The 15,188-nt window shown below is 54.0% G+C and overlaps 1 protein-coding gene and 1 long non-coding RNA gene across 3 annotated transcripts in view; one reads left to right on the top strand and one right to left on the bottom strand.

Annotated features, from left to right (window-relative positions):
- Positions 1-9,043, top strand: part of RAB6B (RAB6B, member RAS oncogene family) — a 57,216-nt gene extending 48,173 nt beyond the window's left edge. Inside the window, exons 3-8 of one of the 2 annotated variants that reach the window (XM_047100080.1) lie at positions 1,044-1,097; positions 1,293-1,398; positions 2,976-3,087; positions 4,156-4,249; positions 7,061-7,127; positions 8,698-9,043. In XM_047100080.1, coding sequence (XP_046956036.1) covers positions 1,044-1,097; positions 1,293-1,398; positions 2,976-3,087; positions 4,156-4,249; positions 7,061-7,127; positions 8,698-8,762 — 498 coding nt within the window. In that variant the 3' untranslated portion in view covers positions 8,763-9,043. The remainder of the gene's footprint in view (positions 1-1,043; positions 1,098-1,292; positions 1,399-2,975; positions 3,088-4,155; positions 4,250-7,060; positions 7,128-8,697) is intronic. The other variant, XM_047100081.1, reaches the window with a different exon arrangement.
- LOC124526884 (uncharacterized) lies at positions 2,942-6,429 on the bottom strand. Its single transcript, XR_006965760.1, has 3 exons — positions 6,198-6,429; positions 4,557-4,710; positions 2,942-3,073 (listed from the first exon to the last, which is right to left on the bottom strand). It is a non-coding gene; the product is annotated as an uncharacterized LOC124526884 (long non-coding RNA).
- Positions 9,044-15,188: the final 6,145 nt, after the last annotated feature.

The following is a 15,188-nucleotide window of genomic DNA, read 5'->3' as shown; positions in this document are numbered from 1 at the left end:
CATACGATTCTATAGACATGATGTTTACAACCTGCTTTTTTTCACTTGACCATTTCCTCAAATCCTTAAATATTTTCAAGAATCTGATTTTAAATGACTGCCAAGGATTCTAATCACATGCATGTACCACACTGTACTTAATCAGTGCCCTGGACATTCAGGCTGTGTCTGAGTCTTCATTATTGTTAACTACATAGCAGTGACATCTCCATTTTCACGGACAACTTCTTAGCTCCTATCATAGATGCTATCATAGCTCCTATCGTAGATTCAGGTGAGCTCAGAGAGGTTGGATGGCCTGCCCAAGGCCACACAGCAAGTGAGTGATGGGTCCCGGCCATCTGGCCACAAGGCTGACTGCACCCTGCCCAACCGCCTCTCCCCAGTGCCAGGAAAGAGAGGGCATAGGTGTGGCATAGGTGTACTGGGGACGGTTGGCTCCTAATGTGTTGGTTTAGGTAGAAAAGAGTCAGCGTGGTTTCCCCAGGACATGCTGTTCGGGGTGGTTTGTGATGCCCCTGAGGAAAGCCAGCTGACCACACAGCAGCAAGTCGCCCTGCGCCCACTCCACTCCTGCCTGCTGGGGGCAGTGATGAACCCAAGCCTGGGTGCCTGAGTTCCAGGAGCCTCAAGGGGAGGCTGTGAGAGTGGGAGGCAGGTGAGGCCGAGCGGGCTTTGGCAGGGAGACCACTCAGCTCTTGCTCCTCGAGGCCCCCACCCAAGGAGGGCAGGAGATACGCCTGCCAGTGGCCTTGATCCTGGGGAAGGCTTCTCACCTGGCTCTGTCGTCCCCTGCGCAAACACTTTTGTCACTTCCTGAAGACCCGTCCTCATTCTTACTTGGCACCAAGCCGCTTCCTCTGAGAGGGACCACTGGGCTCACTGTCGAGTGCGGGGGTGGGGGCAGAGACAGCAGAGCAGGACCCGCCTTAGGCTTGGCATGGGTATCCCCTCTTTTGCTGGCTGTCACCGCCTGGATCACTGGGCTTTTGCCCTTACCTGACACCTTTGAATTTTAACCTTTCTTTGCTTTTCTCTAACAGGCAACCATTGGGATTGACTTCTTGTCAAAAACTATGTACTTGGAGGATCGTACGGTGAGTGCCAGACTTTAGAACTAGAAGGCTAGGGAGGGCCTGCCTCGGAGCCCGTCACCGGGCACCACTGAGAGAGCCCACGCCTGCCCCAGAGTTGGCAGTGCCGGTGTCACAGAACCAGGGCCTCCCCCAGCCCCCACCCCACCGTGAAGACGGCACTGAACCCCTTGTCCACGGTCCCACCCCTTGTGACAGGTGCGGCTGCAGCTCTGGGACACGGCCGGCCAGGAGAGGTTCCGCAGCCTGATCCCCAGCTACATCCGAGACTCCACGGTGGCCGTGGTGGTGTATGACATCACAAGTGAGTGTGGGTCCTGGGGGCAGAGGGAGTGTGGCTCACAGGGGCTCCAGGGCCTGTGTGTGTGTGTGTGTGTGTGTGTGTGTGCGCTCACACATGAGCACACATGCATGTGTATGCCCACGTGTGTGCTTGTCTACTGACTGCAAGAAGACAGGTCCTTAGTGGTGCGGTGAGTTGCCTTCCAACACCAGCATGTGTCCACCTCCCCCGACTCTCCTGTGTACAGGACTGAGCTGGCCCTGCTCAGAGCAGGGGCCTCTATGTAGAACTGAGCAGAGATGCTCAGGAGGCTGGCCCTACTCCCACCTGCCCTCCTTGGCCCTGACAGCCAGAAAGACCCTTGTGGAGTGACTTCTCTGTGTGTGTGTGTGTGTGTGTGTGTGTGTGTGTGTGTGTGTGACAGGATGGGAGCAGACACTGGTCTTTGGGCCAGTCTGACCTGGCAGCCATGGTTTTACCAGCTGGCATCCCAGCTCCTCACTGGGTCTGCTGGAAGGAGAGGCCAAGTGGAGTTGGGAGAGCACTTCTCACACAGCGCAGCTCTCGTAGCCAGAACAGCTGTTCTTGAGAGCAACTGCACAGCCCCGAGGGAGGCCCGTCCCGGGGGGCCCAGGGCAGGTGCAGAGCTGCAGCTGCCCGGGCGGGTGCAGCAGAACACACTCGGTGAGCCCTTGTGCTGTGGTCGCGCCGGTGGCGGGAGGGCACCCTGGGCGCCACCCACAGCACTGAGATCACGTGGGGAAACGTGTGCGTCCCACTGCTTCGAGTCGAGTCCGCGGTCCCTGGCTCCGCCCGGCCCCTCTTTCCATCCCTCCCTGACTACAGGCTCCCCACCTACCCTGAATACGGGTGAGAGATGGGGCCTTCAGCCTGGGTTTGTGCAGCCTGACGGGAGCAGGGGAGAGAGCAGGCTGGGGTAAACCGAGGCTTCCCGAGATAGGCTGCCTCCCCTCAGCCCCTCAGATGTGTGCGCCGCCGAGGGGTGGACATCACCCTGCAACTACTCCCCACGTCTTCTGACTGAGGAAAGGGCTGCCCTGAAGCGGACTTATCTCTCATTGCTCTTGTCTCTCCTGGGGCCGCCTTCCCCCTCCTGCTCACAGATCCTGAGGGTTCTCTTTGGAAATCTGGCCTTTCCCGAGCCAACCTGAGCTCCCCTCAGTGGGAAGCCACTAGGTAGGGCCTTCCTCCCCAGGGGCTCCTATGGTCCCCCTGCCAACACACACGCTTCCAAACTCAGCCAAGTCCAGTGTACCCATTTCTCATGCTCTTCTGAGCCCCCAAAGTCAGTTCTGATTCTCAGGTGGGCCCCTAAAACCACTAGTCCGTGTAGCACATTATGACAGTGACCTTCCAACAGGGTGTCTTCCAGGGAGTGGGTCAGCCACATGGGGGTCTCTGCAGGGCCCAGAGGCAGCAACTCCACAGACACATGGGTCCCCAGCCTGGAAGGCCCAGACCCAGTGGTCTGGGTATGAGGATGCACAGTCCCCGTCCTTCCTGCTGCCCCTTCCCACCTTCCCCCTCGCCCCGCTTGGGCTGGCTCTCACTCTGTTGTGTCCCCACTCCGCCTCCAGATCTCAACTCCTTCCAGCAGACCTCGAAGTGGATTGATGACGTCAGGACAGAGAGGGGCAGCGATGTCATCATCATGCTGGTGGGCAACAAGACGGACCTGGCAGACAAGAGGTAGGTATGAGGTGCAAGGTGCAGGGTGCTGGCGGGCCCGGCCCACCCTCCACTGCTCCGCAGCTCCTCCTGGACAAGGAGTTCCGGGATCGCGTGAGTTGCCAGTCTGTGCTTCTGATCTGTCCCCGTGCACCTGGGGCACTGGAGGCTCCAAGAGCAACTGGTAGACCCTTGCCCCACAGTGTCTCAGCTCTGAAGCCCCACCTTGCACTGCCAGTAGAGACACTGCTCTGAGGGACGTCTGCACGGAGTGGTCTGGGGCCTGGCCGTGGCCACAACACAGCTGCAGACAGCAGTCCCTCAGGCCTCTGTGGGCTTCTGCTTGTGCTTTGTCTCTGCCCATGAGATGCCTGCGCTGGTGTGAGGGTTCTGGTCCCCAGGTGTGAACATGCAGAATTTCCTGTCTGTTGCTGTGTCTGGTTGGGTGGGACACTTCCTCCAAAGAGGCTGCTCCGTGGCCGCCTCCAGTGCACAGACAGGGCTGACTTAGGTGCCACCTATGTGCATTCGTCCACTTATCTCATGGGACCTGACTCAGTCAGATAAAGCAACGGGTCCTGGACTATGAGCTTCATGAAGTGTGCTCTGACCATCTACAGAATTATCTGACTCAGAGCCTGCGTTATTGGGGTCCTGTCCTTGACGTAAGGGGAATGAGGTTCAAAGCACAGGTCTGTTGTTAAGTAAGCCCTACGTATGAGGTTGAGGCAGTCACTTCTAACCTCACTGTCCTCCTGTGGAACGGGGACTGTTGACACCACCCAAGAGGCGATATGTGGCTCAAAGTGCTTTCTAGATGTGGCTGCACGGGATGGTGGACCCTTGGGGGTCGGGCAGGTATGGGAAGGCCCACTGCCCGCTGCAGGGCCTGCTGCTGAGAGGGAAGGCACTGTGGAAGGAGAAGGGGAGAGCTGGTGTCCGGCCGTGCCCTGTGCCCTTCGTGCTGGACGGGGGCCCTGGATCGGAGCCCTGTCCCCAGGGCTGACTAGTGGGCCAGGCCCTCCTCATCTCAGGCTGCTCCCTCTGCCTCTACCGGGGGCTCATTTCCCCCCCTCCCCTCACTCGCAGGCAGATAACCATCGAGGAGGGGGAGCAGCGCGCCAAAGAACTGAGCGTCATGTTCATCGAGACCAGCGCCAAGACTGGCTACAATGTGAAGCAGGTAGGATGCGCCTGGCGCTGAGTCCAGCCAGCCGGGCCATATCACTTGTGGGCCTGAGGGGCTGGTGACCAGGCTGGGGCAGGCAGCCTGGGCACTATAAACCCCACCTAATGGGAAACAAGCTGACAACCTTCAGAGCTGGGAAGGCACACGAGAGGGAAAGAGTGCTCGCTCTCCGGGGGAGGGTGTCTGCAGTACGTCATCATTAGCCACTATTCAGGCAGCCAGTTGCGGGGCCCCTGTAACATGCTGTGTGTCCAGCCACCAACTTCCAGGTGAGAGGAGCAGCATTTCCCTGGCATCTTACCTCATTTGGGAAGGGGGTACAGGAAATTCAGTTCAACCAGTATTTTGGGGTTCATGGCCTCGTGCTCGGCAAGTGCTCGGGGCTGTGCAGGGCCGGGTGGGCTTGGAGAAAGGAGTCCGCCCATGGTGCGGTTGGAGCTTGCAGGAAGCGAGGCCTGGGAAATTGAGCCCATCAGAGAAGCCATAGTGGGGGTTACTCGCCTCGCAGCAGGGGGCTCCCTAGGTCCCCAGACCCCCAAGGAGTCCACCGGTGGGAATCAGCAGGTCAGCGGACTTGGGTGGGAAAAAGCTACCCCTCCGTCTTCACTGACCTCTGACTGCTCTTCAGCCTTTCCTTCAGCAATGAATGCAGGCAACAGGACTCCGTGATGGGGGCAGTGCCTGTGACTTCATCACCGTAGACATCCCAGCCCTGTTCTTGTCACCTTGCGGTGTGACGGGTCCCTCGGCCTTTCCCCACATTGCCACTGCAGTTCAAGGGGTTACTACGGGACCTGCTGCCAGCTCTTGCTGTTTAACATGCTCGTGGGGAAGCAGATTCGCTGCTGTGTAACAAACTTGTCTTTAGAGATTTTATAAGTGTATTTCAGTTCATTTTTAAACTCCTGTAGAACTGATGTCACACACTTACAAGGAGCCCATAGGCTTCAGCAGACTGCCAGAGGGGTCTTTGGTTCAGGAAAGGTTAGGAGCCCCTGCCTTCAAGGAAGAGAGGGCTTGAAGAGGTGAGGAAGGAGAGTGTTGCAGACAAGGGTAACCCGTGAGCGCGGGTGCAACAGGAGGGGTGCTGCGGCATAGGGAGTGGGCTCAGTGAAGAGCATGGCTCCGCAAGGGTGTCACTTCCACCCTGCCCCCCCCCACCCCCTGATGCAGTGCCTGGGAGCGCTACATCAGGCTGTCCATGCAGCAGCTGGTCTGGATGCGGTGACGGTTCACCCGACATGGATGGTGCCCGGAGTGCCCTCGTCATGGCTCTGTTCACGCCCATGCCCTTCCCAGCACTGCTGTGGCATCTCCTGGAGCAGGGGCTGCCTGTCCCTGGAGCATGTAGGAGGCACTGAGCTGCTGCTGTGTGTGGCCCTGATGGGAAGTCATGGGTGGCGGAGAAACCACAGGCAGCAGTCCATAAGGCGGGTAGCTTCTGCCCCAGGGATCAGGCGCAGGGAGATGCTGATGCCTCTGTTATCTTACCATGCTCTGGAACCCAGATGATGGTCTAAGCAGGAGTTAAATGTGGTCTGTCCAAACCCCATTTGGTTCAGGAGTCTTCATGCAGTGCAGACTCCTGGACTCTAAGCCTGATTATTTCTGCTCTCAGAGACCCCACACGGCACCCCAGGAGGTTCCTTCTAGCTGCCAGTTTGGCTGGTGGCAGAGGCTGTGACCATTTTGACAGGCAGAGCAGGGCTGCCTGGGGAAGGCCATGAAGGAAAGCTCCAGAGGAGCGACCGGGCCCTTAGCACCCTCGCTCACTTCTTCCTGCCCGACTTGGGGCCTCCTCTGCGGCCTGCCCAGAGGGTCCCATATGCCGCCAGGCCCACCAGTGACTTCCCCACTCGGGTCCTCACCACTGTTGGCCCTGCCACCAACCTGGTGCTCTCATAGAGCTGGGCTCTAGGGTGAGACCATGAACAAGACCTACCTTATCTCACTTGAGTCTCCGGAGTTGGTGTATGTGGTGGAGGAGAAGGGGGTGTTCAGAATCTTCCGGTGCCTTAAACTTCTGCTTTGTGCTTGTCACCTCCTAGGTTCCATGCCTGCCGCACCTGACATCCCCATGCACTCATCCCCATGCTGCCGCACCTGACATCCCCACGCACTCATCCCCATGTGCACACATGCATGCACACGGGCGTACACACCACACACACACAGTTCTCCCTGTGCACTTACGCAGACTTACACAGAAGCCCCACATGTGCACACGCCCTACAGACATTCCCTCACACACTTCACACATATGCCTCCACATACAGCATACACATCACACTAACACCCACACCCAAACCCACAATGTCACAGTCTCACTCCTGTGTGCTCTTCTCTCAGAATTCTCTTTCCGATGTGACTGTGCGGCCCTGGCTCCCGGTACCCTTCTGCCTCGATGCCTGTGGACTCCTAGAACCCCCTGAGGAGAGGGTCATTTGTCTTGAGGGCAGGTTAAAAGTTGGTGCCCCACATGGCCAGTGGGACAGGAGCCCACCTAAGGGCCTAGATTATTTTCTGCACTGGGGTAGATCCCTCACAGTCACCATGACTGATACACAGCTCCTGGTGACCCATGGCCAGCCTGCCTGGGTGACAGGCCTGCCAGGGCCCAGACCTGTGACAGGTGCTATGGGCAAGGGAGAGAGGTTAGGTGCAGCCCCTGCCCTCCAGGGCACAGTTAGCAGGACAGACAGGAAAGCAAGGCCCGGGGTCAGGACAAGAAGAGGCAAGAGGGTAGAGACGTAGCTGTGGGGACAGGAGGGATGGGTTTCATGCTGCATCTCCCCCTCTCTCCAGCTCTTCCGACGTGTGGCGTCAGCTCTGCCTGGAATGGAGAATGTCCAGGAGAAAAGCAAAGAAGGGAGTATCCTTTTCCTTTGATAAGTGGTAAGTGAGTGAAAGATGCTGGAGAATCCATTTATCCATTGATGTATGCACTTAGTATTTTAGAGCAGTGGGAGAGCCTCGCCTCGTCTCCAGCCCATCCTTCTCTGCTGGTGAGTATGATGTGGGGCCTCCTCTGTGCCAGGACAGGGCTGAACTCCAAGGGCTTGAACACCTCATCCAGCTCTAACAGCCTAAGCTTCTACTTGTAAAGCAGTGGGGGATTGGGTAACACAGGGATGTGAGTGACAGTGTAGGGCGGGGAGTGAAAAATAGTAACTCTGCCCATGTTTACAGTGAACATCACTTTGTATTTCATGGATACAAGTAGAGTGTCTGCTGCGCAGGAAGGCCGTGTACATCCAGAACATGGTTCAACCTGCTCTACCTGACACACTTCCTACCACGTCCTGCCTGCTTCCTCGGCCCAGCCCTGCACAGGCCCATAGTGTCCACTGCTCTGTGGGACAAGGTCCGCGTGCCGCTTGCACGGTCTACCCCAAACCTCAGGTGACACTCAGAAGCTGAAATTGAGATGCAGAGAGGTAGTCTTGATTTTTCCCAGTGGGAAGGAAGGCAGTTATTTATACATACTCTGCCATGTTACAAAAAAAAAAAGTGTTCATGCGTATATACACAAGATAAACAAAATAAAAACGTATTTGCGTACACACACATAAGAAAACTGAGGTGTAGGAAAAATCAGAGATAAATGAATACTCAAAATATACGCCATGGTCAAAAAGTGGCAAGGAGAGAAAATGTGACCTTTAGAAGAAGCATGGCTCTTTATAGTACTTAAAGCCAAAAGAGTCCCTCCCCTAGTCCTTAAGCAGGTGCCACAGAAACATCCCGGGACACCTGCAGCAGGCCTCAAAGCACTGCCCGGGAAGAGGCCTTCTGTGCGGTGATCAGGCCAGTGTGGGAGGAGTGGCAGCCTGGCTGTGCATCTTGAACCCATTCCTCTGGTGGTTCTGATCAGTGCTCCTCCAGCCCACAGCCCCCGGGCACCCGTGGGAAGGGCTGGAGAGGGGGCTGTGCCGAGCCCTGCCCCGGGGAAGTGGCTTCCCCCGGCAGCATCCTCAGAGTCTAAGTGACAGGCTCTGACTAGAGCCTGAGGGGTCAGTGTTGCTGCGAGGGACTAGAGCGAGGCACACTTAGCCCCGTGCTAAGAGATGGAATCCATGCCTGGCCAGCGGGCTATCCACCTCCAATGCACATCTATAGGGTGGGATCGATAGGTAAACAAGGCTGAGGCACTGGTCACCAGGAAGGCTTCTGAGAAAGGGCCTCTCTTGCTTGTGTTTACAGTCATCCCACAGCCCAAATGAGCTTTGCTTCAGGTGGGTAGGGGTGAGGAGTTGTATGAAGAAGAGGGGTGGGAACTGGTGACCCTGCATCCTCCCTCCCCAGGCCAAGCAGAGAGCCAAGTCCCTAGGTGTTTGTGGAAAGACAGAGGATCTGCGTGGGGCAGCTGAGGGATGCACAGGGACATGAGCCAGGGTGGTAGCTTCTCTGTGAGTCATCTTCCTTAGCGCAGCTCCCTGCAGTGATCGACATCAAGCTGGACAAACCCCAGGAACCCCCAGCCAGTGAGGGCGGCTGCTCCTGCTAATGCAGCCTGACCTGCCAGCTTCCTTTGACACTACTCGCTTGTTGTGTTGCTTCCTATTGGTTAGCTTCCTAAGGGGGGTGGGAAATGAGCTTATCAAGATGGGAGGATTTTTCTTTTCTCTCTGTCTCTAGGAGTAGGGTGGGGTGGGGAGGGAGGCTGGGCATCAGGGATCACGTCACTCTTAACAGCTGTTACTTAAACAACTATTTTTTGGTTTGGTTGTAATATATTGTACTTTATTAAGATTGCCAAAAACTGTTAAAATTTAAAAAAAATTTAAAATCATGTGTATACAACTTTTTGCCAGATAAAAATGTAGTCATTTTTATTTAAAAGATGTGCTTTTTGTTTTTGTATATTTGTAAACTTACAGAGAACCTTTTCCACACACCTCCTCCTTCCTGTCCTCTTTGAACCGTTAATCACCTCTGCCCTCCTCCCATCCCAGCCCAATAAATTCCAACAATTAACTGGGCAACTTAATTAGGCTCCAATCCCAGACCCTACCAAACAGGCCCTACCTGGTTAAATCAAACACTGAACAAAACAGCCTCTGAAGAGGCAACTTTTAACTCTGTCCTTCTTCCGTGGCCAGAGTGGGACATTAGCCATGGCCCCGAGGTGAAATTAAGACCCTGTGGACAGCAGGGAGCCCGGCAGCAGGCCTCACTGGAATTACTCCTGCCTCTCCCCTCCCCTCTCTGAAAAGCCCTGAAGGGGGTGGAAGGCACTTGCCACAGGCAACCTGTGTGCTCTGTGGTCCACTCAGTTATTGGCAGATCAAGAGGTCATCGGAAGGAAGGATGAGGTGCTGTCGGCAACCGTGGGCTTGTGTCCATGTGTGGTTTATAGCCTTGGGGCACCGTGTGTGGTTCTGAAATGTTCTAACCAACCTTCCCATCATTCAGCCCACAAGTGTGGGTTGAATCTAAGGGAAAGGCAAAGAGAAACTCAGTGTGTGCCACCCTGAAGCCTTCCTCTTTGGACGTCTGGGAAGCTAGAGCCTGTATCACACAGTATTTGTCTGTGATTGGGGAAGGGAGGGTGGACTGCGGTACCGCCACCTTGAAGATGCATTTGCAGATCCTCGGTTGCTGATACTATTGAGTGCCGTTCTGGAAAAGCTGACCTGATACATTTCTGCCCCACTGGCATAATGCAGGTGTAATCTTTGTGCACTTACCTTTGTGGCTATCGTAGCAGCACTCTGGTTGCCTGAGGGTACTGCTGAGGCGGGGTCTCTAGAAGGCTGCCCAGAGCGCCGTCCTTGCCATTTTGACTCTTTTCTGAGAAGGGCTTAATCCTGAGAACCTGTAAAATCTCTTAAGAGAATTCTAAGTAATGTAACCCCATTTGGCCAGCATTCCAAATAGACCCACACTTACTGAACCTGCACCTGCACAGAGCCAGGCAGTAGGCAGAAACTCTGTCCCCACTTGGTAAACCCTACCCTTGAGGCTGGCATTGACTCTGCCTCCACTGCTGTGCGCACGTCCTAGGTGAGCTAAAGGACCATCTGGAAGCGGTAGGAGGTGCACCTCCACAAAGGAGAACTCTAAAGTTGTTGCATTAGAACTTCTCAGAAACTAATCCAAAATGGCAGCCGAATTAAGTGGAGTAGAGCCTGGCAGGACTCACTGATATTTGTCTCGTGGGCCTGCCACACACTTTCAGTTTAAGGAGACTGTATGTCAGAGCTGATCTTTAGAGAGGAATTGATCTTCAGGTGAAGAAAAGAGGAAGCAGGATTCACATTGAGCTCTTCTAGTAGGCAAAGACCGATGTATGAACGTAATTCCGATGTCATGTGTTTAGTTTTTATATGTGTGTACATAATTATATATAGAGATAGACTTGTGTATACACCTTCCACACATTCTCACAGAGATACATGTGCTCAATGTATATTCTTGTTTTTCCTGCTCTCAAGTTGGAACTTGCATTGTGATAACAGTTTTGGAAATTCAGAAGTACTGCAACGTGTTGAAATAAGAAATACTTAATATTGTCAAAAAACTTGTGATTGTCTTGCCATCAATAAACTAATGCATAGATGTGTTAAACTACAGGCAAAAACAGCCATGGGAATATGTGCACCGTATCTCTCTATACTTATATGCACAGGTGTGCACGCCCATGTGGGCCAGTACCCCCCCACCGTGGCACACCCCCAAGTGGTGCTTGTTGGAACAACAGAGTGCTTACTTACCTCGTGAGAATTTCTAGGAGTCCACATTACAGCAGCTGGCCTGGTTGGCAGTGAGGGCCATTGTTTGTGGCCTCTGGGACAGCCCCATTTGCTGGGATCTGCACTGGGTCCCAGTGAATGAATGTATGGTGGATTATAATTTTCTTGGTACTAAAGAGTAGCTTTTCTTAAATATTACTGTAAAAACAGAGTAGAAACTCAGTTACCTTCTCAAGTGCGCACACACAGTTTAAGGCATCACGAACATTTTTTCTTTCCATCACAGCCTAGGAGCAGTAAGAGATGCAGTAGATGTCATTTGGCTTGATGTGGCCTCAATGAGCCGTGCCTTCCTCACACATACACGGGGTCCTCTCTCGAGTCCAGGCTCTCCCTAGCCCTGTGGCTTCTGAGGCAGGGGCAGTTGTCTCCTCTTGTCCTCCCATCTTAGTGGTGCCATGCCATCCCATGACGCTCCCTCCCTCAGGCCTGGTTTCCACACCTCACTCTCTGGTCTCTTGGGGCAGCCAGATCTCTCACACAGACGTGGGTTGGTTCCTTGGCTCTAGTTTTGAGCAGGTGCCATCACCATTCTCTTGCCTGTAGATGGTATCTTGACTTGGAGTTAAGGTTCAATCATCAAATGGCCAGATTCCCTTGAAGAAGAGGTGATGAAATTGCCTCTGCATCCCTAGTGAGTGTTACATCCTAAATCCAGATGGGCCAGCACGAGGCAAAGCCGTCGTTCAGTCCTTCTCCCTGAGGACTAGCCCTCACCTGGGAGACAGCTAGGGTCATTGTGTTCAGGCCCCCTTTTTTTCTTTTAATTTGGGGGTCTCAAAGAAAAGCTGGCAGTAAAGCTCCTATTCCACAGACATCTGAAAAGAGCATGAGATGCAGGAAGCAGAGAGCATATTTATAGATGTACACACATGCCAGAAATGAAGGTGTGACATCAGCAGCTTGAGTGTGTAGTCCAAGGTTAGCAAGCTGGGTGATTGTGAGCAAGTCTCTTTGGGTCAAGAGGCCTCTCTGCCATCACTGTCCCCACTCTCTTCCCGTAGGCACCCTCAAACATCCTGAAACACTCCTGGGTCTGAGGAGCAGTGGCCAGATCAGTTCAAGTGTCTCAGGCAACAGAAACCAGGATTCAAATGTCAGCAGCTAAGTGTACAGACATATCTTGAGTGCAACAGCTCTGTCCTCCTGATGGCAAGGCGGTGCTGGGCGTCCCTGCCCTCAAGTACCAGGTGTGACAGAATGGCACCGCTGGCTTCGGTGTCCTGCAGGTAGAGCAGCCTCATTCCTTCACACGGCAGAAGGCAGGTGAGGATGTCAGGAAGTGAGAACAGGTAGCCAAGGACGGAGTCCGCTCTGAGCCACGTGAGGGGTGACCTAACAGAAGTATGTCTTTGTGCAGCGACCAAGCAGGGCCGTGTGCTCTCTAGTCTCCAGACTACCTCTCCCCAGGCATGGGAGGCGTTGCCACCCAGCAACAGCAGCATGAGGCAGCGGTCTCACAGGCACCCTTCCTGCCTCACAGGCAGGGAGACAGAGGCGAGAGGGCGACTTGCTCGTGATCACCCAGCAAGTCAGAAGCAGTCAGGGCCAAGGTGTCTCCATTCTTCATCGCCAACTTGTGTGTACAAACGTGTGCACTTGCACGGGAAGGGCTGCTGTGCATGGGGGCTCCTCAGACCAGCTCTTCTCCGGTTAGCGTGTAAGGTTCTGTCCAGCGTATCCGAGCAAGCTGGGAAAGAATGCACATACATTTCACGCTCCTCCATTGCCAACAAGGCCTGGTCTCCAAGTACGTTCTGATCGTCATGGGCGCCTGCAGACCAGGGCACCCTTTGAATTTTTGTTTGAGATGAACTATTTAGGTGTTCCAAAACGTTGGGCTCTCATGTGTAAACTCTGCTCCAGAGCCCTACGTGGCTGACGCTCCCCGCAGGGCATGGTTTCTCCTCACAGTGGGGTTTGGGAGCTTCCTTCCAGTGGGAAGGCTCCATACACGGAAGGCTAGCCAGCATCGCATGGTGTGTCGACTTGTCCCCTCACTTTCCCTCCCCCATCTCCTTAAAAGTGGTTGGCCACGAGGAGCACAGAGGGTGGCGTTTCCATCTTTTACTGGCTCAGCAGGCGTAAGTGGCCACATTGACTTTACATAAAACTGTGTAAAATGTGGAAGATTCAGCATGTTGATCAAACAATAAACTGTCCTGATTCTCAACACAAAACCTCCTGTCTGATGTTTCTAAGTGGTGCAGTCATATATGGGGTGTGGGGTGCAAAAACAGATTTCTTCAAGTGCCTGCTCCACAAAGACCCTCTTCTCCTCTCTGGGCGCTGGGCCCACCACCCAAAGCCCACTGCTTCTTCCTCCTCTTGACCTGGGTCCTCCACATACTTGGAAGGGGGAAAAGCAAGGCACACTGATGAGGTTAAAGCCACACTCATTTCCATGATCTCCACTCTCCCTAAAGACTGATGGAAGGGAAAGTCCCAGGCAGCACTGAGACTCAGGGGTGTGTCACCCCTGGTCTCCACTTACCATGGCTGGGGGTTTGAAGGGTGGGTACGGGGACTGAATCTCTCTTCCTTCTGATCATTTCCAGAAAGCCATTTAAAGAATTTAAGGTGGGGCGCCTGGGTGGCTCAGTTGGTTGAGCGGCTGACTTCGGCCCAGGACATGATCTCACGGTCTGTGAGTTGGAGCCCTGCTTTCGGCTCTGTGCTGACACCTCAGAGCCTGGAGCCTGCTTCGGATTCTGTGTCTCCCTCTCTATCTGCTCCTCCCCTGCTCATGCTCTGTCTCTCTCTCAAAAATAAACATTAAAAAATTAAAAAAAAAAAAAAAAAGAATTTAAGGTGAACCATAATCATTCTTGAGGTGACACCAAGCAGCCACAAACAACCTCCCACTCCTCCTGCACTAAGTAGAGAATATCCTTGAGAGGCCCCTTCAGGGCTCAGTCATCTCCAGACTAAAAGATGCCTTGAAGGCCAGGACAGTTGTGGGACCAATCCAAAGAGGACACAAAGGCCAAGATCAGGCATAGAACTGCCCCAGTCCGAGAATGCTGGGATTCCTAGAGTACCAGGTCTCATTCTTGTTCGAGTTCAATTTCACTACATATCTCTTCCCTTCAAAAGTTCTAAAGTTTCTGGAATATCCTCTAATCTGCCACCTCAGGGAAGGTACCTCTAAATTAGGAGGGACAGGAAATAGATGTCTCTGCCCACTAAGCCTAACTTTCCTGGCTGCCAGATATAAAATGTGAGGTAGACGAGGTACAGGGGATGTCAAGGGGCAGAGGCCTGATGACAGCCGAAGTGCACACACCAGATGAAAGCCAGAGTCCAGCTGTTCTAAGACCAGAAGCCATTTCCCAGGATTATAGTGCTCAGGGTGACAGGACTTGAGACAGCAAGGGGAAGGAATAATCTCCCTGAGGAGGACACAGCATTTACCCGCACGGCCGTCCGGCACCCCTCCCCTTGCCAGGTGAAGAGAGCACAGCTGGGGCTCCCCAGACACCAATGGGAAGATTACAGAGCGCTGGTGAACGACCTGTCTAAAGTGCCCCACATGGCACTGAGGGATGCTGCTCAAGGTGGCCTTCCTTATCACTGTAGCTGTATTGGTGTCCAGTGAGCAAGAGTGGAGAAAGGAGCTTTGGTAATCCTTTGCTAATCTCAAATGAAAAACTACCAAAGTAAGTATACTGATACACACAAATATACCAAAAATACCACAAACAAAAACACGTATTTCAGTTCAAACATAATCTTAAGTCAACAGAACGTCAGCACCTCGCACATTAACAGGACCACAGGGGGACATTGGGATCCCAGGAGGTGCCGAGACAGAGACCGTGGGAAGAGAGAAGTGGCAAACCCAGGCACTCCCCGCTAACAACAGCTGTTGTTGGCTAGGACCCCAGCAAACTGGCAGGTGCCTGGCAGTGGAGGGGCCCCCTTGGAAAAGGGCTTGAAAAAAGAGCTGGGATCAAGAACAGGATGGCCAGTCCCCAGAGCCCCCAGTCTGTAGTGTGCCCCATACCTTGTGGAAGACTGCATGCCAGAAGCAATGGCGGGCCCAGGGCGTATTCATCGCAGCCACCCCCCTACAATGGCATCTCCCGCGGCCTGCACCTCTCCCTCATCAAGGAACAGGATCATTCATATCAGGTGGTAGCCAGCCTGGGGGCAGGTCTCAGTGCCCATACACACCC

Source organism: Lynx rufus, unplaced genomic scaffold, assembly GCF_022079265.1.
Source record: "Lynx rufus isolate CCGP_SWC_20201006 ecotype Redwood Valley unplaced genomic scaffold, mLynRuf1.p SCAF_5, whole genome shotgun sequence".
Taxonomy (NCBI): domain Eukaryota; kingdom Metazoa; phylum Chordata; class Mammalia; order Carnivora; family Felidae; genus Lynx; species Lynx rufus.
This window is presented reverse-complemented; position numbering and strand designations above follow the sequence as displayed.